The sequence below is a fragment of the Squalius cephalus genome (genome assembly GCF_949319135.1).
Source record: "Squalius cephalus genome assembly, chromosome: 18".
Taxonomy (NCBI): Eukaryota; Metazoa; Chordata; class Actinopteri; order Cypriniformes; family Leuciscidae; genus Squalius; species Squalius cephalus.
In genome coordinates, this window is record NC_137139.1 from 4,303,365 (window position 1) to 4,327,971 (window position 24,607).

Below are 24,607 nucleotides of genomic sequence, written 5' to 3' on the forward strand. Positions count from 1 at the left end.
ACTGCAAGTGTGAGTCTGCAGTGTGGCCAGAAGGAACACACCTTTATCATTAACAGCGTATTCCAGTCATTTCTCAGATCAGTGCTTCTAAATAAACCGACAATTTTGCTGACACAGGCCAGTTTTGATGACTTTGCAATATTTATAAAATGTTAAAATAGTAATAATGAAAAATTAAAACACTTAAATGTGTGCAAAGTATGTAAGGACTTCAAAAGCCCTGACATGGAGTGGATAAATACAGTAGAAAGATGAGAAGGAAATCAGCAATAGCTTTCTCTAGAGTGAGCTTTTCATCTTTGCATTTGAGACGGCATATTCATTGGCTTCAATTTATGTTTATATGTATTTATTTTAAATATCCTAGTTATTTTCAACAATATAAAAAAAATAAAAATAAAAAAAAAACAATTGGTAAAAGAGCTTTTATGTTTAAAGGCCCAATAGACTGGAATAATTCAATCTATTACATCATTTTGCATGTTTAAACAAACTTCATCTCATTTTGCGTCGGACTGTACATGCCATCATTGAAGGTGACACTTTATTTTTATATTGGATGTTTATTTATAATTAGATTCACTGATACAGATACTTTGTTGTACATTTGTTAGTTGTTATTATTTCAACTTTGTGGTGTTATTTTTCAATTAATGTTTGCGTTTTGTTGTTTGGTTTGTTGATTTGTTTTGTGTTTTGTTGTGTTTTTGATACAGTGACTGTTACACACTGTGTGGTGTACAGGACCCCTGGAAAACGAGATGGTTCATCTCAAGGGGTTAATCCTAATAAATAAATTTCTCTAACATACAGTATCTACAATCTTCAGATGTACAGTAGAGTTCTGGTAATGAAGTTATGAGATATATCTTGTGATGGGCCATAGAAATACTCCAGAAAAGACTTGTTTAGTGGCAGTGGCATAAATAGAACTTGTTTTCTTGCGTTCAATTCTACTATATGGAGGGATATACCATACCTAAAGCAATTCCACAAAATAGCAGTGTTTATTCTCTTCATGTATGTTTGAGAGCAGGACCACAGGCGCTAAGGAGTCTAGTTCAGTACACAGACATGAGGCAGGGTTAGTTTGAGCACTGAATGTTTCTTCAACTGATTTGGACATGCAGCTCAGCTTATATTGATAGAGATGGTGGGTTTACATTATACGTGTGTGCGGATTTCTCGAATGGACGCACACACAGTTATTGATAAACAACAACACAAACACTTCTCGAACGAGCTTCCCGCAACTGTATCGTGCATCCGCCAATGGCCGCTAGATGGTGCATTTGCGATACCTCCGTATCCATAGTGATGCATTTTCACCGTACATTAAAGCTTAATTTGGGATAAATTAATTATATCATTAAGTCCCAGCAATATTAAGATTTAAAGACTTCCTCATAGGACATTACTCAATTTGGAGAAGGAACACAAACCACACACACAAACCGCGCTAGGACGGGACTTGCTGGGGCGGGGCGTAGTACTAAATTCTCGCGATATCCTTCATGTTTAAGAGAGTATTAGCATCTTCTCGCGATATGTGTTGTGTTTATGGAACAGACGGTTATCGCGCGCGCTGCGGCGGGATTCAATGGCCGCCTGTTTTAGTTTTGTTATAACGAATATCACAAATATATATTAGTTTAATTTTTAGTGCAGTGCAGGATTTCACTATTGAAGTGCAGGTTATTTTAGAGATATATTAGTCTGCCGTTGAATACCGTATATTTGAAGTGCTCAGAGTCGATGTTAGCCTGCTTGCTTTTTTCGTGCTAGCATAGGCGCTCTGAACAGCTTCACATTTTAATTTTTTTTTATCAAACTCTCCGGAACAAGTAATTCGCCATGGGCTACCTAAAGTTAATAGAGATCGAAAACTTTAAATCTTACAAAGGCAGACAGATAATCGGACCTTTCCACAAGTTTACAGCGATTATTGGGCCGAATGGATCAGGTAAGCGTGTTCACAGTTCGCTTATAATAATAACACTTTTAATAAACAATCAAGGATAATTACACGTTTAACCATATTAATACATGCTCATATCACCGCATTAATTTATATCCCTTATGTCCGTTTTCAAATAACCGTCAGTTTATGACGTCCCCATCCTCTTTTGTCAAATTCTTCAGCATATCATATATAATATATATATATATATATATTTAAAATAAATCTCACTACTTATCAAAGGCCACATTTACTGTTTTTGAGCCATCCAATATGACAATTTGCAATTATTATTATTATTATTATTATTATTAGTGTTTCCTGCAGGATTTAGTTTAGACTGTGGTTGGAGGACCTCAGAGTCTTCAGGAGGTTCACTTGGAGACTCCAAAAGGACACCCGCTATCCAAAGGCTATGAGGAGTCAAGATAGTTCAAAACTATGCACACCAAAGCACATATAATAAACATTCCAGAACATAGGTTTCAATTGTAATTTTTTTAACATATTCACAGTGTATGTATTCAGTGCAAGAGCAAGAAGTGAGAATATTTGTATTGAAGCTTTTTTCCCCCCAAAAAACTGAATTGACTTCTATACAGTTGCAAACTACCGGTCTCTGTTTTTGTTTGTTTTTTAGCAATGTGTACTTACAGGGTTCCCTCTGTATAATTTACATCTTTATTTGAAAGAGATTTTTTTTTCTTAAGAAAAATTATGTGTACTGTACCTGATATATCCAAATTAATAAATATCAAATCGCAATAATATCGTATCGGGAGTTCAGTTTCGTGATGTTTAACTACTCGTGACATGAGGGTGTCGTTACACCCCCAAGCTTGTGATTCTGAATCAAATCTAGTTTTCTTTTTGTGCTGTATTTCGACTGTCCTTTAATGACGTTTATCTAATGAAAGTTTTTTTTATTATCAGGCAAATCCAATCTCATGGACGCCATCAGCTTTGTTCTGGCAGAGAAGACCAGCAACTTGCGTGTGAAAACACTGAAGGATCTGATTCATGGAGCTCCAGTGGGCAAACCTGCCGCCAACCGGGCGTTTGTGAGCATGGTGTACCAGCAGGACAGTGGACAGGACCTGAACTTCTCCAGGATCATCATCGGTACTGCACACACTGCTCAGCGCTGGCTTTAGGCCTGCACACATAACAGGGTGGGGTCTCGTTTGAGTGTTAGCGATTCCGGTTCTGCTTATCGATTCCCAGTTTTCATTCCAATAAGGTATAAAAAGGGTCAATCATTTAGATATCAGTTATTTATTCTGTGTGTTTTTGCAAAACATTATATTGCAGCTGAGTAACATCAGCAGCACTTACACTAGGAACTTTTGCCTATGGTTTAACAAATACCACAGCAAAAACAACTAGACTAATATACATTTCAAACATTAATAAAGACAAGTAAACAGTTATAAATAAGAATAAATACACACATTTTGATCAATTTTAGTCCCTGGCCGGTCGATGCATCTCTACTGGCGAGGTGGTCTAAATATTAAAACATGTGTACACATCTTCTGTGGAAGTCTCAGGACTGAAACATGTTTGTCCAGATGTCCTTTCATGCGCACAACGGACATGATTGTGATTGATTACATGTTTGGCTGTTCAATAACATACTTTCAGTCTTTTGAAACCACAGGAGTTGACTTTATTATTAATAATAAGTGTGCAGCCCTAGAACAGAGTGGAATGCTTGTCTTCTGCATGGTGTCTGAACTGTTCGTGTCTTGTGCAGGCTCCTCATCAGAGTACCGCATCAACAGTAAAGTGGTGGGTCTGTCTGAATACAGCGAGGAACTGGAGAAACTGGGAATCCTCATCAAGGCCAGAAACTTCCTCGTCTTTCAGGTTATTAGAGCTGCTGCTTTATGATTGTTCAGTTTTAAAGGTGGAGTGTGTCATTTCTGCAGTTCTGGACTGCGCTTCTCAAAAGCAACGTAAGCATAAGTACATCATAAAAACACTGGCACCAATGGTCTCTACGATCAACTTAGTTCATGATGCTTTTAAGAAAATGTAAGGTCATAAAGTCTTTTTACTTATGCAATGTCTTACATTTTAGATTACACTTTGACTTAGACATATATAAATACTATCTAACAAAGATTTGTATTATTCTTTCTTTGCGGAGTTGCTTATTCACATGACAATTTGCGTTTACTGTGAACTGACCATCACATAGAATATGAATAATATGGTCTAATTATTGTTATCAACAAAATCTTTTGAAAATATAGAGATATAATTGGTCAATATTGCACACCCCTAATGTACAGCATTCATTTTTATATCTTCAGGTCTGACAAAGGTCTTATAAGACCTTGTAACTCTGTCACTGGTATATGCAGTTTTGGGGGCTTTTTTTTTGTGCCAGTAAACATCTAAACCCCTGGCTCAACTGGGCCTGAACTGGGCCTGAGGGAAACATGCTTAGTGTTCGGCCCTGTGTTCCTCTGTTCCTTTGCACTTTCTCCAGGGTCTCTTTAGTTTTAGAGAGCAAAAACGCACAAAAACATGAAGCTTGTACTTGAAGTTTAAATGACTCAGATGGTAGGATTTGTTGAATTACTACAGTTACAGGTCAGATAAATGGACATAAACAAGAACATCCAGGAAGTAGCTACAGTAAGTGCAGATGTCTCTCTGGTGTGTTTCTCCCACAGGGTGCGGTGGAGTCGATCGCTATGAAGAACCCTAAAGAGAGAACTGCTCTGTTTGAAGAGATCTCTCGCTCCGGAGAGCTCGCGCAGGAGTACGACAGGCTCAAGAAAGAGATGGTGAAGGCCGAGGAGGACACGCAGTTTAACTACCATCGCAAGAAGAACATCGCTGCTGAGCGGAAAGAGGCCAAGCAGGAGAAAGAAGAGGTGGGCTCCTAATGTAGCGCCAGTACATCTTCTCTTTCTTCTAATTCATGTGAGTGTCAGAAACCCTGAACCTGTGTGTTCTCCATGTGTCGTGTGCAGGCGGAGCGGTACCAGCGGCTGAAGGACGAGGTGGTGCGCGCTCATGTACAGTTACAGCTCTTCAAACTGTTCCACAGAGAATCAGAGATTGAGAAGCTGAACCGAGAGCTCGCCCACCGCAACAAGGAGATCGACAAGGACCGGAAACGCATGGACCGAGTGGAGGACGAGCTGAAAGACAAGAAGAAGGAGCTGGGCAGAATGATGAGAGACCAGCAGACCATTGAGAAGGAGATCAAGTGAGTCTGAGTGTGTTAAGATGCGCTTGGTCAGCCGGAGCACAAGTAGACGAGAGAGACACATTCACGTTTACACCGGGTGTTTTAATCTGGCTCTTTTGCCCACTTTTGAGTTTTGAAGAAATAAAACTAGGGCTGAACGATTAATCGCACTTTCCATGTAATCGCACTTAAATTGAGATGGCTTATCGCGATTTTAAAATCGCAAAAGGCTGCGATTTTTATTTTTTTTATTTTTTTATTTTTTATGCGCAGCTTGTCATTGGTAGCCTAGAAATCTAGACGCACCCTAGCGGCAGCAAAAATTATTTCAGAGTCAGAGTAGTCTAGCAACTCTCCGTTGACTTTCGAGCTGGAAAAACCTAAATTGGGTCAGGCCAATCACATCGTGTATAGAGTAGGCGGGGCGGGCTTAACATAATGATGACAGAGTTGCGACGGTTCCCTGCTACTTGAAAACAAAGAAGAGCTGCTGCTGGAGAACAGTCTTTCGAATCGGCTTTGGCCGCAACTCTGGAGGACTTGGAGTTAAGCTTTTCTTTGAGGAAAGAGCATAAAACGGCACTTAAGTCATTCTTAAAAAAGGAAGATGTGTTCATAGTTTTGCCGGCCAGATATGGCAAAAGTTGAATCTATCAACTAACGTTAGCTCCGCTGTTGGGAAAATGCTCTGGTTGGTTGAAGCGCTGTCCTATTGTGTGCAGAGGGAATTTGAAAGACAGCCGTTTATCCCGCCCCTCGGACTGAGCCGTGTCTATGGTGAGTTGTGGTGCAACGGATCCGAACATCCGTTCGGATCAATATCTTCGGTTCGGCACACACGTGATCCGCGGATTGATTTATGAAAAAAAAAAAGCACTCAACATTTGCTTATATTTTTTGTTCATTTAAACCGTTATGAACCGCAGAGAGCGTGACGCCTTATTCGCGCCCCAAGATCTCCAGACGCACGTAAACGCGTCTTTACATTGACTTAACATTGAAATCACTCGCACCAGACGCTCTATTCGCGTTTGGTGTGAACGCAGCGCGAGGGCGAGAGAGAGAAAGAGTGCCTGCGAGTGCGAGTGAGTGAGCGAGCGAGAGTGAGGTCTGCGGTCTTGGCCATTAGTTGATTTACTTGTTTTTGTGTAGATAATACGTTGTCAAATATGTTTAAACTTAAATAAACTACCTATACAAGTAGTTATGTCTCTTTGTATTAATTTGTCCTGTTATTGACGTAATGCGCGTCATTGACAAAATGCGCAACCAGATGTTCGAATAGTTCGAATATATGTGTTTTGGGAATATTATTAAAGGGGGGGTGAAATGCTCATTTTCACTCAATCTCCTGTTAATCTTGAGTACCTATAGAGTAGTATTGCATCCTTCATATCTCCAAAAAGTCTTTTGTTTTATTATATTTATAAAAGAAAGATAGGCCGTGTGGGCGAAGCTTAGCTGTGCTAACGCGCCGAGCTAGTAACAACACACAGAGACATTTGTTCAACAGTTACTCACCGCCCGGTTCCAACCACGACCGCGAACCTTTATCATTGCGACTGCTCGATCCTTAAGCATTAGACGATCTGCAAATCTGTCGATCTGGGCTTTGTTTATAAAACAATCATCGTCGAAATGCAGGGAACAAACAGTCTACACAACTCCGTTTATGCTCAGGAAAACAAACTCCATCCACTGGTGCGTTAACGCCGGGTTCTTTGGGAATCTGTGCAGGGTTGTCTTGCCCTGGCAACCAAAAACACACTTCTTTGGTGACATTGACTTCCAAAAGCCGGGCAGGGCGCTTTGATGGCGAACTGCTTTCACTCTCTTGCTCTGGTCTACGAGTGCGCGCGCGGCCGCGATCTTACCGGAGAAGTGCCCTTAGGACCCGTATAAGGAAATTCCGCCCTATCTTACGTAAGACAGAGTCATACTCGAAAAAAACTTTCCGAAACTTGTGACAACCCGGAAGGAGTATTTTTGGAACAAAAATACTCCTTCAAACGTACAACTTAGTTTTTGAAACTTTGTCCATGTTTAGCATGGGAATCCAACTCTTTACCAGTGTAAAAAACTCAGTATGCATGAAATAGCATTTCACCCCCCCTTTAATATTCGAACGTCATTTTTGAGCAATTTTGACAGCCCTATATGACAGTGGAAACACATCAAGCATTGGTCCATGTTTAAAGGAAGGAGATATGCCTTTTTATGTTGCACTTTAAGTTGTTTTTCATTAATTAGTTAAAAAGAAGATATTATGCCTTGTGCACTTTAAGTTGATTTTATATATTTTAATTTAATTTAAGTGTTAATAAACAAAAAAAAAAATTTTTTTTGCTGATCCGAAAAATGATCCGATCCGTGACTCTGATCCGAGAAACGATCCGAACCGTGAGTTTTTTGATCCGTTGCACCCCTAATGGTGAGTTGCCAGACCTAACATCTTGATGTAGGTCTAGCTTGCCAGGCTATGTCATTGGTGTACGGCTCTGTAAACGCTGCTCCATCTGAAAGCACTGCGAGTTTGAGTCACTTATAATGTGCATTTGAAAAAACAACACGCGTCAAACATCTTTCCAAAACATGAGAAGCATTTATGACCCTCGTCCGACAACAGACAACATTTAATAACATGCATTTACTCCAAACTCACTTCATAACGACAGCTGAGCTCCTCCTTCTGTGAGATGATGTGCTTCTTACAAAGAATAAGGCAGTCGTGTGTTTATAAGTCATGTTTAATCAAAGCGTTTCAATCTTCTGTTTATTCAGCTACAGCGATAGGGCTTTCCTGGAATGATGCGCATTATTGTACTTCTGCGGCGGGGCATATTTATCGTGTTTGCATGAGAGCGCCCTCTGGCGTTCAGATAGAGCAGTATTTACTACCGATCAGCCGCACTGCACTGACAAGCTGCGCATAAGATAATCGCAAATCGTGTGCGGTTTTGTTGCGATTAGTTCAGCCCTAAATAAAACCCTGCGTACTCGGGTTTGATTTGGGTAGTGCTAGAGCCTGTATAGGCTACCTGTCTGTGTATTACATAATAAACTAAAAGAAAGGTTATATATCATATTTTCTGGCTAGTTTACTTTATAAAATGTTGTTGTTGAGTCTTCTGGCTCCACTGTCTGGATAAACAGTCTCCAAATGATCTTTTTATCTGTTTCTTTGTGTGTTTTACACTCTTGCCCCCCAGTTGCACAGACAAGGCTTAAGCTAGTCCCAGACTAAAACACATGTTTGATCTGTTCTAACTGAATGCAACTCAAACTGATACATTTTAAAATATATCAGTGTCATTTTGCACACGTCTCAAGATGCACACCAGTAATGTTTTTTTTCTTAGGCACATTTATAAAAGCTGCTTAAATATCCTAATTGAACTAAAGCCAAATCCTGGCTAATTCTAAACCCTGTCTGTGAAACCAGGCCTTGATGTTTTAGTGTAAACCATGCATTGCTGTGCACTTTCTACTGCATCATGGCTACATTGATTTCATTTAACAAATCTGGGGAATAAAAGTTACAGTACAGTAACACCAGTTCATTGTGTGTGTACACATCAGTTTGTTTGAGTGTTTGTGTGTATGTTTTACACACACAGCATTTTATTTTATTAAAAATAAAACGTTTTAATATATAAGAAGTTAGTTGCTGTTGAAATACATCACCACAGTCTGTGGAGATTGACCATTGCATGCCTGACAAAAGTTTCTGACCATAAGTATAGCGGAATAAAGTAAACTGAGTAAAGCTAAACCAAGTATATCTGCAGGTTTTGTTGGACCTCTGAAAATAATCGTGAGGCAGCTGAGCTTTTATATATGATAAATAGTTTTCCCTCGGCGCGAAATGTTGCTTGATCACCCGACCAAGCAGAAAGTCCCTAAGTTCAACTATGAAAATGTATAAATAAAAATAGCTTAAAGACAAACTAAAATGTAGAGCCCTGAGCTCTTGCAGAATTTATCCCGTATTATCTACAGATGGTACTCAACCAAAATAATACTTTTACTGCCGCGGGAAATTGCGGGTGTGTATTTGCAACCTCTTACCGCTAAGTGGCGCTACAATCACAGACCTTGCAAAGTGTCAGTTTATTCTCTATTGCGTAATCTGCCGCGGCTCATTGAGAGCGATTGAAAGCTGGTAGCAGATCAATTCAAATGAAACATTTAACGAATTCATAATCACAATACTGAAATTGAATTGAATAAATTTAATAATGAAAACATTTTCAACATAAAAAAAAATAGAAAAATATTAGGCTACATCAATGAGGCTTTGCACGACCATAAGACGTTATCTTAACAGCATTCAGACGATAGCTCTGTGGTCAACGCATCAACATGAGCCTTGCGAAGCTTCAAGCGATCGAGATCGAATCTCAGTGTAGCCGACAGCGTGTACGTTTTACCATTCTTGATGCTTAAATATATAACTGTTTATTAAAGTCAAATGTTTTGTTTAATTATGGATTGTAGGCTACACTACAACATACATTTTCTACATTCCAGTAGAGCCTCTGCACAGACGACAAAACTTATGAAGGAAGATTGTCAGCCGATCGCACCAGAAAATGAAGATTACGAAGCTCGTCTTTAATCTGCTAAATTATTGTTTTGTGAATCATTCACGAAATTGAGATGACTGACAGTGATACCCGGCCAAAGCAACGGAAGACATTTTTCAAAACAGATTGAAAAAAAGAGAAGACTTTCAATCCTACAGTATTGCTTTCAATAAAAAAATGAAAATGTAAGAGAACACTAAATTAATTAAGTTTGAAACCCCATCGAATATTTCAAGGTATAAATAAAGTGTCGGGACTGTTTATTTATTTAAAACAGGCTTGCATCAAGTTTAGAGTTTATTCCCTTTGCGATGCAAAACACGGAATCTTATTCTTGCAACATTTTAAATTTGTATTGCCAAAGAAATTGCAGCCAAGTTAACCAATTAAAACGGTACAAAAAGAAAATAGTTCAAAGCAACATAAATTAGGCGCAACAATCACAGACTTTGCAAAGTGTCAGTTTATTCTCTCTAACGAATTCATAATCACAATACTGACATTACTGAAATTGAATTGAATAAATTGAATAATGAAAAAATTTTCAACATAAAACATTACAATAGAAAAATATTAGGCTATCAGTATTCAGACGATAGCTCTGTGGTCAACGCATCAACATGAGCCTTGCGGAGCTTCAACCGATCCAAGATCGAATCTCAGTGTAGCCGACAGCGTGTATGTTTTACCATTCTTGATGCTTAAATATGTAACTGTTTATTAAAGTCAAGCCAGCGTTTTGTTTAATTATTAATTGTACATTACAACATAAATTTTCTACATTCCATTTGAGCCGGTTCACAGATGACAAAACTTATGATTTGTGAATAAAGTTTTTTTTTTTTTTATTCAAATAAATCTCGAACCACAGTGCTTCGTGCTGCTGTTAAACTAAATAACATTTATAGAATAATTATGAACTTAAATGAAACAATATCGCAACATTGATCTGTTTTTACAATTTAATTCAGGGCGATTTAGCCTAGATTTAATTAGAGCGAGATTTTCACCCTTTCCTTGTCCTTTCCTCATTGGGAAGCGCTCGCATGATAACTAAACATGTTTGAGTAGATCCTCTACCTCTCGGTTTCATATGGATTTCATAATCAGGCTTTAGACATAGCTGATTTCGTATCGTGACTGAGCTGAGGCAAGTGGCGTTCGGTTCATTTTTGTGACGCCCAGTTCCCGGAGACAGAGACGACAGACAAACTTTTGTCGTTAGCCTAATATGAATAAAAGTTTACAGTTTTAAACGATGTAGGCTACTCTACTCTTATCTGTATGACCAAAAAACTACAGAGTAGCCTATTAAGTTATTTTAGCTGTAAAGAGAAAAATAAATCCAAATGAACACGCCACCGCGTTTGTCGAACACTAATTCAACATGCCAGAATAAAACCTGGCTTTAGAACAATGCATAGCGCCACTCGTCGTGGTGTGCCAAAACACTTAATTATAGCCTAAACTTCAACATTTCATTCATAACAATCTCAAACCGCTTTGTGACATTTTGAAAAGCCGTGCATGCATTACGGCCACTGGAACCACGAACGTAACCGAATACTGGTTCTGATTTTATTGCTTGTCGTTTAAACGTGCCTGTTGCATATCTTTATTTTATATATTTGATATGGTTTATTGGTGAAGTAGCAATATATATATATATATACAGAACTCAGAACTCCTTTTGAAATTACGATTGGAATTATTATAGGCTACAGATGTAAAGTCATTGCATAATATTTGTTCCTTAGTGTAAAATGGAAATGCATGGTAATTTTATTTTATAAATATAAGCAAAAAATTACGGTGTAACTATGGTGAGTTTTAGAACTAGACAAATCTCTCTGCATCAATAATAGGCTATAAAATGCATTAGTCAAGTCATCTTCATTTATATAGCGCTTTTAACAATGTAGATTGTCTCAAAGCAGCTTTACAGAGATAAATGTATAATTTAACGTAAGATTGTTTTGGCTTTATAGCGGTTCTTTAATAAAGTTATTTTCCAGCTAAAGTTAGTTTTAATTGATTCGCTTCCGTCGCAACGATCATTTGTTATTAAATTAGGGGCCGCCAAGACGACACCATTCTCTCTACACAGACTTTAAACGCGAACCTGTGAGAAACGCTGATGGCGTTCACATGCGCATTAATAGGCTAATATAAAAATTACCATAGTCCAAGTTGGTTCGGGATTTGAACCCGTGCCATCTAAATGATTGTAGCGTAAGTTCTACCACTCGGCCATTCATGTATTTACTCGTTGCGAAATGCCCAAACGTTCCAATGTGTGTTCGCTCACACGAGCGAGACGCGCTCTTCATTCGTCTCATTCCTCAATAGAATAGTACAACTAATCAGCTTCATTACACATAATTTACTTTTGTTTGTTATTTTTGGTATTAAATTTGTTTTTGTGTGTGTGTTTTTTATTGCACTGCTCCCCGGGAATAGGCTTGTCGCCCACCGACGTCTAGGCCTACAATATGAAATATAATATATTGTTATCATCTCTATTTTTAATTTGTTATTCTATTTTTCTGGCCTTATAAAAATGTTCTATTCTGTTTACCATAGTTGTAGTATTTCATCCTTACTGTAAATTGACATTAACCCCACTTAAGGCAATTGAAAAAAAATGCAGCAATTGCTGCTGTTTTGCACAATATCCCTTTGCGCCACCTGGCGGTCATTTTGCGAATGACTTTGAAATGCGACTGGTTTATTTTTGCCGCGGTGGCTGGCGCGGCGGTAATAGGCATTCTGGTTGAGTACCATCTGTATAAGGATATGGAAAACAGTCTGGAGATCTCTAAATGATCACATATGATTATGCATGATTAGTGCTCCGCTAGTTGTGAAATGTAAATTGATTGTGTTTGACATGTGGACAGGGAGAAGGATGCAGATCTCAATCAGAAGAGGCCTCTGTACATTAAAGCCAAGGAGAATACTGCTCACAAGATAAAGAAACTGGAGGCTGCCCGCAAGTCTCTGCAGAACGCACAGAAATGCTACAAGAAGCGCAAGGGAGACATGGACGAGCTGGACCGGGAGCAGGGGTCGGTGGAGATGGCCAGACAGGAGTTTGAGGAGCGCATGGAGGAGGAGGCCCAGAGCCAGGGGCAAGATCTGCAGCTGGAAGAGAACCAGGTACAGCTGATCGACGGCTCCACCTTCTCCTGCTCCACCCTACATATCCCAGCATTAACCATCTGTTCAAATCATCTACATGCTCAAACACTGCTGATTTGAACAGAAAAGCAAGTCAAGGCTACTGAAAGCATGCAAAGAGCTCTCGCTTTATAATCACTAAAAAGCTGTCACTCATTTGAGTTAATCTAATCTAAAGCTCTCTCCTTCTGAGCGTAGTGCGTATGAAAACGCTACATAAATGCCTCATTCGTTCATACACTGTTATAATGAGAGGAACGTGCAGATCTCAGCATTGAACACAAACTCTGTTGTTTTAACCGGTGAGTGGATTCTAACTTAAACACCTCTGATTGGCCATTGCTTTCAAGAAATCAACATGTATGTTTGTTTGGGATTGGCTATATTGCTCTAGAGCGCTGGATCGCCTGCCGGATCTGTTTTGCCAATATGCTATTATTATGCAGAAAACTGATCCTAGAGCAGCAGTTATGGGCAGCTTTTCCCTCTAAAAGCAACTAGGGGAAGGCACACGCACACAAGAGAACGTCATCCTTGTTAAAAACTGTGTTTAGGCCACAGCGGGTCCTGGCATGACGCGGTCATAGCTGACCATACAGAGGACTCATCTAGTTGCATCTAGTTTTGCATCGTAAAAGTATACTTCTACTAGGGTAAAACGTAAACTTGCAGAGCATTGCCTTGAAAATGATTAAATAACAGATTCCTTTGCGTGCAGTATAACTGTGGTGTGTGTTTGTGCTCAGGTGAAGGCATATCACCGTCTGAAGGAGGAGGCGAGTAAGCGAGCTGCCACACTGGCTCAAGAGCTGGAGAAGTTCAACAGGGACCAGAAAGCGGACCAGGACCGCCTGGACCTGGAGGAGAGGAAGAAAATAGAGACGGAGGTGCGACACGTTTCTGCAGACTTCACTTATTAAGAGAAAATAAACACACGGAGTAGCTTGATTTGCTGTGATTGTTGTTATAGGCCAAGATCAAGCAGAAGATCAGAGAGATCGAGGAGAACCAGAAGCGCATTGAGAAGCTGGAGGACTACATCACCACCAGCAGGTACAAACACATCACAACACCACATCTGACCCTGCAAACAGCTGTGAGTGTGTGCGCTTCATCGCTCTCGCTCTGCTCTTCAGACAGTCTCTGGATGAGCAGAAGAGGATGGAAGAGGAGCTCACTGAAGAGGTGGAACAGGCCAAGCGGAGAATAGATGAGATCAACATGGAGCTTAACCAGGTACAGTCTGAGAGGAAACGTTAAAAAAGCTCTAAAAAGACACTGATTTAGAGCTCTCGACTGAGACCAAATACATGTATACAGTCCACCCCATTGGCTCAAGGACAGTAGCCAATGGTGTGGCAGACGGTTTCCTGCGCAGAGCGCTCTTTCTTTTCTGTGTGGCAAAGTAATTTAATTCCAGTTAAACTTTTATCTGACTCCACGTTTTATTACAATCTCAAATTTAGGTTAGAAAATGTTAGAAATGATAAAACGTGGATTCTCTGGGTCGAGTTGCCGTTTCAGCGCATTTTTGTGGGAATAGCGCCGCCCCTCCGTGTTCAGTGATTAGGTTTCACTCTCATACAGCATGTTTTGTAACTGTGCGAGCGGCTCTTTTCCGTGTGTGTGTGTGTGTGTGCGCTCTGCTCAGTCGCTCACGGCCCAAACGCTCCACTCATGCACTGATCACACTCACTGGGAAAGCGAATTCCGCTCAAATAACGTGCCGACATGAAATGTCTCTGTAGTAGTAGAGTTGTGTCTGTTTGCACCAGCCCTACTGTGCTGTAGTGTGTGTGTGTGTGTAGCCATGCTGAGCAGCACTGGTAAAATGACGCTCTTGTTCACTGATCCTCTCCCTGCTGTCTGCTCACATGCTCTGATAATAATAGCTTTGCAGGACTATACTTTATTTTGATAATTGGTCAAAAATAAATCTGATTCTGTTGTATAGAACTGAATGAAGAATAATATATTGATATTTTGATTATTTTAATATTTTTGTGTCACTTTAAATAAAAGTGTGGTTATTTTATTGTAGTTTTTTTAAATTCAGATTCAGAGGGCTATTATTAAAAGGCTAATAATAATACAATTAATAATTAATAAAAAAAAAATTTTTAAATAAAGAAATTAATAATTCTGAAAAAAGTCATTTTCAGTTTTGGCCAAGTGCATCCAGAATGTTCGGTTTTGGCCCAGACTTTTCATTTCGGTGCATCCCTACTGGAAATCCTCGCAGATACCATTTATTTCTGGAAAGGAACATAGTTTTGAGAATACTGGCTTTTCTAGTATCTTTGACAGAAAATGTAGATTTGAGATTAGACAATTCTTTCTCTCCTATAGCAGAGAGTAAAGAGAATAATAGTTCCTCAAGGGGTCTATAGCACGTCTGATGCGATACTGTAGTAGACGGCTGCATGGTTATAATTTTCTCCCTGATATTATCGATCTTGTATGAAAAGAAGTTTATAAAGTCTTTACTGCTGTGCTGCCTGGAAACGTTCGGTGTTGAAGCTTTATTTCTCATTAGTTTAGTTTTTAAAGCCTTTCTGTATGCAATAATTTTTTTAATTCTTATTGGTTTGTGTGTGCATATGTTGTATGTATGTATGTATATGTTGTGTATTAATGCAGCTTTGAGTCCAAGACAAATTTCCTGAAAAAGGACAATAAAACTAACTAACTAATAACACTGTCCTATCATCAAATGCTGTGTACCACGGCGTTGGACTATTTTCTTTAATCTTCTTTAAGCGCAACGGAGCAACTGTGTCTAAAGTGCTGGAAAAGAGAGAGTTAAAAGTTTGTCGCAACATCGAGTTCTAAGCATTACGCGAGACTAGATAATGATCTGAGATATCATCGCTCTGCTGCAGAATTTCAACGGCATTAACATTGATTCCATGTGATAATATATTAGATCTAGAGTATGATTACGACAATGAGTAGGTCCTGACACGTGTTGTCTAACTCCAATTACAGTTCAGAATGGCTGTAAATGCCAGTCCCAATGGATCTTTTTCATTATCATTCAGAATGACACTAGGCTGTGCCATCTTTTGACACAGTGTACATTATCACGCTATACGCTATTCCTCTTTGAGAGGAGTGAAAGGTTACGGCGTGAATAAGAGCTGTGTTTGCTGAAGTGTGTGATGTGTGTTGTGCAGGTGATGGAGCAGCTGGGTGATGCTCGCATCGACAGACAGGAGAACAGCAGACAGCAGCGCAAGGCTGAGATTCTGGAGAGCATCAAGAGGCTGTATCCTGGATCAGTGGTGAGAAGGGGCTGCTTTTATCCTTCATTTCATAGTGGAGAGAGAGAGTTTGTGATGTAAAAAACAAAATGAAGATTAATCATATCAGATCTTGTGCACGTTTAATGTATAATTAATGAATTGTGAAATTACATCCTATGCAATGGAATTAAAAAGCAAAGTGAAAATGATAAATAAAAAGCTTGGATTAACTGATTGCATAGGTGTACACACCCCTGAACTATTACTTGAGGCAGCCTTTGATTCGATTACAGCAGTCTGATTAGAAAGGCACATCTTGACTTGGGAATATTTTCCCACTCTTCTTTACAAACATGATCCAGATCTGTTAAATTGCATAAATATACCTTCTCAGGTCCACCCATAGAGGATTCAGGTCTGGGCTCTGGCTGGGCCATTGCTAAACAGTTCATCTTTCTTTGCTAAAGCCTTTGTTGATGTAGTCCGTCAAAAATCTTCAAGTAGAGTGGCTTTTGGATCATTGTCATGCCGAGAGGTGCAAGTTCTCTTCATTTTCAGCTTTCTAGCAGACGCCAGAAGGTCTTGTGCCCAACTTGTTTGGCACTTGGAGCTATTCAAGGGTCAGTTCCCCAGACACAGAGTTACTCACCCTCATGTCGTTCCCAATGTTATTGATCTTTTTCTGATGTGCTGTTGTCTTTATGCCAAACATATCTTCTACAGTCTTGACCATAAAGTTCAGTCTTTGTCTCACACCGTAACACATTTCCCCACATGGTTTTAGGACACTGGGTTTGTTTTTGCAAGGTTTAGCCGGGCTTGTTTGTTGTTTAGTCAGAAAAGGCTTGTCACATGTATAGAGCAACCAGCACGTGCTAGAAAGAGCTGGAACTCATTTACAGCTGCTGTTGGCCTCTTGAAAGCCTCCCTGACCATTTAGTTTCATTGTCAATTCTAGAGGGATGACCTGTTCTTGATGATGTTACTGTTGTCCCATACTTTCTTCACTCGTTGATGACTGTCTTCGCTGTGTGCCATGGTATATCTCATGCCTTGGGAATGGTGTAGCCCTCACCTGAGTGATACATTTCAACAATGAGATCCAGCTGATCCTTCGTAACAATTTAAGATTTATTTAGAGTTAATCAGAGTAAGGTGAAGACGGCTGTGTACTATTTCACATGGGCTTGATTAGTTAATTCGGAACATGGACACATACCAAATTATAAAAGGGGTTGCACAGATTTATTTTCTGAAATGTGACTTTGGTTTTCACTGCCATTGCATAGGCTGTAGTTTTTACGTGCAAAAGTTCTGATATGATTTATCTTTGTTTGAAAAGCTGTCGTTTTGATGGGGTTTGTAGATTTTTTTTTTTTTTGTACATGTATGTGTCTTATATATTTGTATGCTCACATATGATCCTCTCACACTCCAGTACGGGAGACTGATTGACCTGTGCCAGCCCACACAGAAGAAATTCCAGATCGCTGTCACGAAGGTGCTGGGCAAAAACATGGATGCTATCATTGTGGACTCTGAGAAGACAGGTCGTGATTGTATCCAGTACATAAAAGAGCAGCGTGGCGAACCCGAGACCTTCCTGCCCCTGGACTACCTGGAGGTGATGTCACTGGAGTGTGTTTCACTGAATGTGTTGTGAACCATCCATGTTGATTCATGTATTATAATGTCCTCAACAGGTCAAGCCCACAGATGAGAAGCTACGTGAGCTGCGTGGTGCCAAATTGGTGATTGATGTAATTCGATATGAGCCGCCACATATTAAGAAAGCCCTGCAGTATGCCTGTGGAAACGCCCTGGTCTGTGAGAACGTGGAGGACGCTCGCAGGATCGCTTTTGGGGGACCATACAGACACAAGGTACAAAGAAAAAAAAGTCACTAAATCGGATCTATTTCTCCCTAGTTTTGAGCGGATTATGCATTAGATGGTCCATAGTTGTGCCGAATGAGGCCTGTGGCAATTGTGGTAGATTTCTCCCCTACGCACCAGACTTGGGGTGAACCGAGTGTGCTTGACACCTGAAACTATTATACTCAGTTGAGTTGCCTCTGAATGCGCGGGTTGATGCCTAAGTGTAGCTATTCTTACCACATAAATAAAATGCCCAAGAATTAGTTACCTGACCGCAATCTAACATAACCTAAGAGTCTCACAAAGAGTCAAACGACGTCTCGCCCCCTATCGAACACAGTCACTTGGTAGTAAGGTCTCTAGTGTTTAGGGTTGGGTATCGGTTGGGTTTTATCCGATACCAGTACCTACTCAGTATTTTTTAAACGGTTCTTGAAACGGTACTTAAGAAAACGAAACCGCACACACTTTATCAAAAAAATAATACCTCTGTGTGTGTGTGTGTGTGTGTGTGTGTGTGTGTGTGTGTGTGTGTGTGTGTGTGTGTGTGTGTGTGTGTGTGTGTGTGTGTGTGTGTGTGTGTGTGTGTGTGTGTGTGTGTGTGTGTGTGTGTGTGTGTGTGTGTGTGATTTTCTGAAAAATATTTTCTGATTTCTGATTAAATGAAAAAATGTGCCGTTTAAAAGGCTACTGATGTAGGCGAAAACACTTGAGTTAAGATCAAAATTTTGTCTTCTCATATTATGACTTTTACAAAACAGAGAAATATCTGACACTGGGCAGAAATGTTTAACACACACAGTATAGACTCATATAAATATACTTGATACTGATATACTTCATACTTAATATGCAAGATTTGCAGTTGGCAGCTGAACTTGAACTTTAGTCAAGCGTGTCAGAGGTTCACTTCATTCACGCACATATGAAACCCTTGCATACACATATACTAAGTAGTCACACATACATGTATACTTCTGAATGCTAAAACTAATACATATGAAATGCACAACGTCACATCTAAAGTCGCTCACGCACACACAAGCAAACTCTACACACACGAGACATGCGGAACTCTACGCGCACATACTCATCTGAGACGCGAGCACACACACACACACACACACACAAACTCTCCGTGCACATACTCATCTGAGACACGAGCACACACACACACAAACTCTCCACACACGTAGCCTACTCATGTGAGACGCGAGCACCCACACACACACTCGCGCACACACTCATATAAGACGCGAGCACGCACACACAAACTCTCCGCGCACATAATCATAGACGGCGCCTCATAAATAGATCGATCTCCGCAACGTATTGAAGCGCGCGTCCGAGTGAAGACAGTGCGGTGTGCGCGAGCCACAAGAGAAAACACTGTATCCGCGCCACTGATCGCAGCGGCAACGAGCACTTTGATCACTTGATTTAAAAAACACATTTCAGCGTTAGATCGTCTCTTATTTAACAAACGAACTAAATGCTCTGCTGGTTTACTGGAGATGTTTTATTATTGGATCATTCGTGCCGCGAGATGTTTTATAGGGGGCGGTAAAAAACGTCAGGCACCGAAATCAGGCACCGAAAGTTTCGTTCTTATTCGGTCTGGTTACTACCGTTTACGTCGGAACCGGTTCTCTATTGGAACCGGGTTTCGGTACCCAACCCTACTAGTGTTTCACTAAATAACTTGTTCCACTAGCTAACTTCAATAATAACCGACAGACTTCAGACAATGTCCTTCACATGCTTTAATCACGACCTGGAGAGTTCTCGAGCATTTCTCAGAGAATCTCACCCAAAAAGAATAATACATCAGGTTTTATAGGATAAAGACAGACACAAGAATAAGATCAACGTGACTAACTCATGACTTAACTCACATCACCTTCTTTCAATATGATTGGTTCAGTTTGTAAAAGCAAGCCTTTCACCCTCTGTTACTGGCATGAGCAAAATTATCTCAAATCATCAGAAAAAATAAGAAAAGGGTTAAGAGTCGATTACTCAATATTAGGGGTGGGAATCACCAGAGGGACCACGATACGATATTATCCCGATACTTAGGTCACGATACGATATTATTGCGATTTTAAACATATTGCGATATTCTGCAATATATTGATTTTTCCAACGTCAAATTATGTCCGCAAAGGAAAACTGTCAACATCTGTTTGTTCATGTCACATCAATTTTAATAATCTCCGTTAATAATCTGCATTAATAATCTGTTACACAGAACTTATTATATTAAATATTAATCAAAAATGATTCACACCTTCACAAAATCCAAACATTCAGTGTAAGAGTAAAAAAATGACATAACATTATTTATAGTAAGTTTATTTGATTCACATCTTATTTAGAGTTTTGACCTCGACAACCCAACTGCATTTACCCAAACAGTAAAATATTGTTTTGGTTGAATCTGTTCAAAGGAGTCATTAGTTCGCGAATCGGACGTGTACAACGCGAATCGGACGTGTACAACGCGAATCGGACGTGTACAACGCGTGTGATTATCCCGGCAGTGGACATCGCACAAGATTTGTCAACACAGAAAACATTTCATCATTGGATTTTGTTTTGTTTATTGAAAGTGTTTTTCATGTCAGCTGAATGTGCGGAACGCTTTTCAGAGAAGATAAGGCAACGTCATTTTTTTTTGTTTTTTGTTTTTTTGCACAACACCCAGCAGTAATTCAGGAAAAAAATACCCGAATGCTGCACGTGAAACTTCGGTCTTCCGATCTTTTACCATCGTGTCAATTCTCAATTGATTTTGATTAATATGCGCGAGGGAGCGAGAGAGAGCAAGACAGAAGACGGCGAGGGTGCGCGCGCGATCGCGGCTCTCTCTCTCTGCTCGTTCTTTCAGTAATATGCACCCTGTTGACTTCAATAATAAGTAATCAGTAATATGCACCTATCGCAAGCGCAGCAGTCATGTACATCACTCACCGATCAAATAAGGCTTTGGCAAGACAAAAAATTGCTTGTGAGAGAGACGCGTGAGTGACAGAGAGACGGAGGGAGAGCAGGGAAAGGAAATGCAGCTGAATGAATATGCTGCGTGTTTTAAATTGCGTAAAAAAATGTTTTATAACGAAACACAATATGTGACGGCCGGTGTTGATTCTGTGGCGCACCGCCACATTCAATTTTAGCATTCTACTACCAAAGTTAAATTCTCATGTGTAATTTAAATAATAAAACATCGATACTTGGCGCCCGTGTATCGATACAGTATTGCCACAGAAAATATCGCGATACTATGCTGTATCGATTTTTTCCCCCACCCCTACTCAATATGTCATGAGACTATTCTAGACAGTATATTTTTTATATGGTCTTGGTCAGCACTTCAGAATTTTTCATGGACACAATATTCAAAGAACAGAACATTTTGGTACATTTTGTTCAAGTGTTAGAATGATAGGCCTAAAAAAGGGAAGTAAGGTTTAGATGTTAGAATCATGGTTAGTTTAAAAGATAGTTTACTATCTTATCTATTAAAAATTCATCACACACCCTAGCGACTAATCTGAATGCTTCCGCAACCCAAAACACCATAGAGTTGGTGATTAGTGCTTAGGCAAGCGCTACTCACTTTTTGTGGGAAATGTAAAAATTGATGTAGTTTATTGATTCTGGACATGTTTTATGTATTGTTTAGACTGTGGCTCTAGACGGGACGTTATTCCAGAAGTCTGGAGTGATCTCCGGAGGAGCCAGTGATCTGAAGGCCAAGGCTCGGCGCTGGGATGAGAAGGCCGTTGATAAACTGAAAGACAGAAAGGAAAAACTCACAGAGGAGCTTAAAGTAAGTCATGCTGAATTAGAAGGGTGTTTATGGGATTTGAGCAAATGTGCCGTGACTGATTGTTTGCGTGTTGATATCAGGAGCAAATGAAGGCCAAGAGGAAGGAGGCAGAGCTGCGTCAGGTTCAGTCTCAAGCTCATGGTTTGCAGATGAGACTCAAATACTCTCAGAGTGATCTGGAGCAAACCAAGACCAGACACCTGTCCCTTAACATGCAGGTACCACCACTTACTCAACTTCTCATTTCAAGGTTTACAAGCCGTACAAGTTTGGAACGACTTGTTTTTTCTTCCCATTTTAGTCAACCCAATATTATAAAACAAATATTATTGAAGCTGACTGCAATCCTTACACACATGACTTGCAGTCTTCTGTAAGGCCTGAGACAAATAGAAAAACTACTTAGTACATCAATAAAAGCCCTTGATACAAAAACAAAAAACTTTTGCAAATATAAAACTGGTAAATAAATAAAAGAATAAACTAATTTGTTCAGGTACAGTAGGTACAAAACAATGTTTTATTTAACATGTTACAAGAAATGCTACATAAATTGAAAAATCAAATATAAAAAAATAAAACCCTGTATAGTCTTCACTGAATGAATTAAATATAAATTAATGTATAATGATACAAAAGTGATGGTCAAAAGCAGTGTGACTTTTTTTAAAATCATTTTTATTAACATTAATGAAATGGATGGCAACAGTTTATTAGGCTGCTGTCCCTTTAAGAACAAATGCACAGATCTAATATACTGTTACACATCCAGTTTTGCAAAGTTTGTGCAAGACAACAGACTGTGTTTAAGTGAATACTCCACACAATCTGCATTTGACATGTGCATTTAATTGTGTGTGTATTTGACCATTCAAGCTCAATAAGCTGTGAAAGAGCACTCGGATCGCGTGTGTCTGAGAGACGGCGTCTGCGCTGGAGCTTCTGCTGTGTGTTCGTCAGCACCGCATCGAGTCCTTCGTCGCGGCTTATTGTGATTAATAACACTAACATGTCAATAACTTTCAAATAGTACAGTAAAGTTTAAGGAATATAACACTTCAGAATATCGATTTGTGAATTTCAAATTAATGTAAATGTAATTCGATAAATGTAATAAAGCCCACCTCAAATAAAAAATCCCCCCATTTTCCAAAATGAAGTTCAGGCCCTGAACAATCTGTATTGTATAAAGTGCTATATAAATAAAGGTGACTTGACTAATAATCAAAAACTATTGTCATGTGATGTAATGGTACATGCCTAACTGCAAACTGTTTACATTGTCAAGCAGCGTTGCCACTTAACACATTAATATTAAGGTCAACTGCTGGTCACAGTTTTGCGTTTTGTTGCAAAACAGTATTTTCAACAAATTTTAATGTGGCTCATCCAATCTGAAATTAAAATCAGAACTAATTTGTTTTCCTGCTTTGTCGCTTTTCTCATAAGTGTGAAAAATATCTTGTTATTGTGGTGATTTCAGGAAAAATCAAAGCTGGAGAGTGAACTTGCTAACTTTAGTCCACGCATTAATGACATCAAGAGAATCGTCCAGTCACGAGAGAGAGATATGAAGGACCTGAAGGACCGCATGAACTTGGTAGGACACAGCAGAGTCATCTAAAACAGCTTTACTGTGGTTCATCTGTCACCTATCAGCGGTCATGTGGGTGTTTGTCTTTCATTCCAGGTGGAGGACGAGGTGTTTTTGGACTTCTGTAAAGAGATTGGAGTTCGTAACATTCGTGAATTTGAAGAAGAGAAAGTCAAGAGACAAAATGAGATTGCAAAAAAACGGTGAGATCATTGAAATAATCTGCTTGTTGTGGATAAATGGTTTCAACAAAGATGTCCTACATCACAACACCAAAGAAAATGGCACAAAAAAACAATTCAGCCTGACATTGATCCTTATTCTTTTTATATTTTTAATATCAGAATTTGTGGAGAGTACTTCACTATTTTCATCTGATGGAGAATTATGACAATTATGATAACCATTTTATTTTCTGTAACTGAAAATTCATCCTTTCCTCAAACTCTGTGGTAGCCTGGAATTTGAGACTCAAAAGACTCGTCTGGCGATCCAGCTGGACTATGAGAAGAATCAGCTGAAGGAAGACCAGGAGAAGGTGATCATGTGGGAACAGACGGTCAAGAAAGATGAGAACGAGATCGAGAGACTCAAGAAGGTAGAGATCATTCAGATACTCTCATGATGATACTCCATCGAGCCTAGAAATAATGCTTGCTGAGTTTCATTTAATATTTTTAAACAGGAAGAGCAGAGGAATATGAAGATCATTGATGAAACCATGGCACAACTGCAGGATCTGAAAAACCAGCACTTGGCCAAGAAATCTGAGGTTAATGATAAAAACCATGAAATGGAGGAGATCCGCAAGAAACTAGGGGGTGCTAACAAGTGAGACCTTTCACTGCTTCATTCCAGACATGCATAGATGTTTCCCTGAAAACGAGTATGATGTTGTAAGGAGAAACCTGTTTGTGTGTGGTCAGGGAGTTGACGCAGCTGCAGAAGGAGGTGACGGCCATCGAGACCAAGCTGGAGCAGAAGCGCAGTGACAGACACAATCTGCTGCAGGCCTGCAAGATGCAGGACATCAGACTCCCGCTGCGCTCAGGCACTATGGACGACATCAGCCAGGAAGAGGTGACTTCACTGTTGTTGAAAGCGATCACTGGAACGTCAATG

General features: G+C 39.6%; 1 protein-coding gene across 1 annotated transcript in view; it reads left to right on the forward strand.

The window, feature by feature from the left end:
- The first annotated feature begins 1,547 nt into the window (after positions 1–1,547).
- Positions 1,548–24,607, forward strand: part of smc1al (structural maintenance of chromosomes 1A, like) — a 34,015-nt gene continuing 10,955 nt past the window's right edge. The window contains exons 1-19 of the mRNA XM_079849767.1: positions 1,548–1,963; positions 2,894–3,082; positions 3,717–3,829; positions 4,645–4,848; positions 4,948–5,186; positions 12,655–12,913; positions 13,681–13,821; positions 13,905–13,987; positions 14,071–14,170; positions 16,111–16,218; positions 17,618–17,803; positions 17,883–18,062; positions 21,745–21,891; positions 21,972–22,109; positions 23,375–23,491; positions 23,582–23,688; positions 23,942–24,083; positions 24,171–24,316; positions 24,412–24,565. Of these exons, the coding sequence (XP_079705893.1) occupies positions 1,855–1,963; positions 2,894–3,082; positions 3,717–3,829; positions 4,645–4,848; positions 4,948–5,186; positions 12,655–12,913; positions 13,681–13,821; positions 13,905–13,987; positions 14,071–14,170; positions 16,111–16,218; positions 17,618–17,803; positions 17,883–18,062; positions 21,745–21,891; positions 21,972–22,109; positions 23,375–23,491; positions 23,582–23,688; positions 23,942–24,083; positions 24,171–24,316; positions 24,412–24,565 (2,862 nt within the window). The 5' untranslated portion in view covers positions 1,548–1,854. The remainder of the gene's footprint in view (positions 1,964–2,893; positions 3,083–3,716; positions 3,830–4,644; positions 4,849–4,947; positions 5,187–12,654; positions 12,914–13,680; positions 13,822–13,904; positions 13,988–14,070; positions 14,171–16,110; positions 16,219–17,617; positions 17,804–17,882; positions 18,063–21,744; positions 21,892–21,971; positions 22,110–23,374; positions 23,492–23,581; positions 23,689–23,941; positions 24,084–24,170; positions 24,317–24,411; positions 24,566–24,607) is intronic.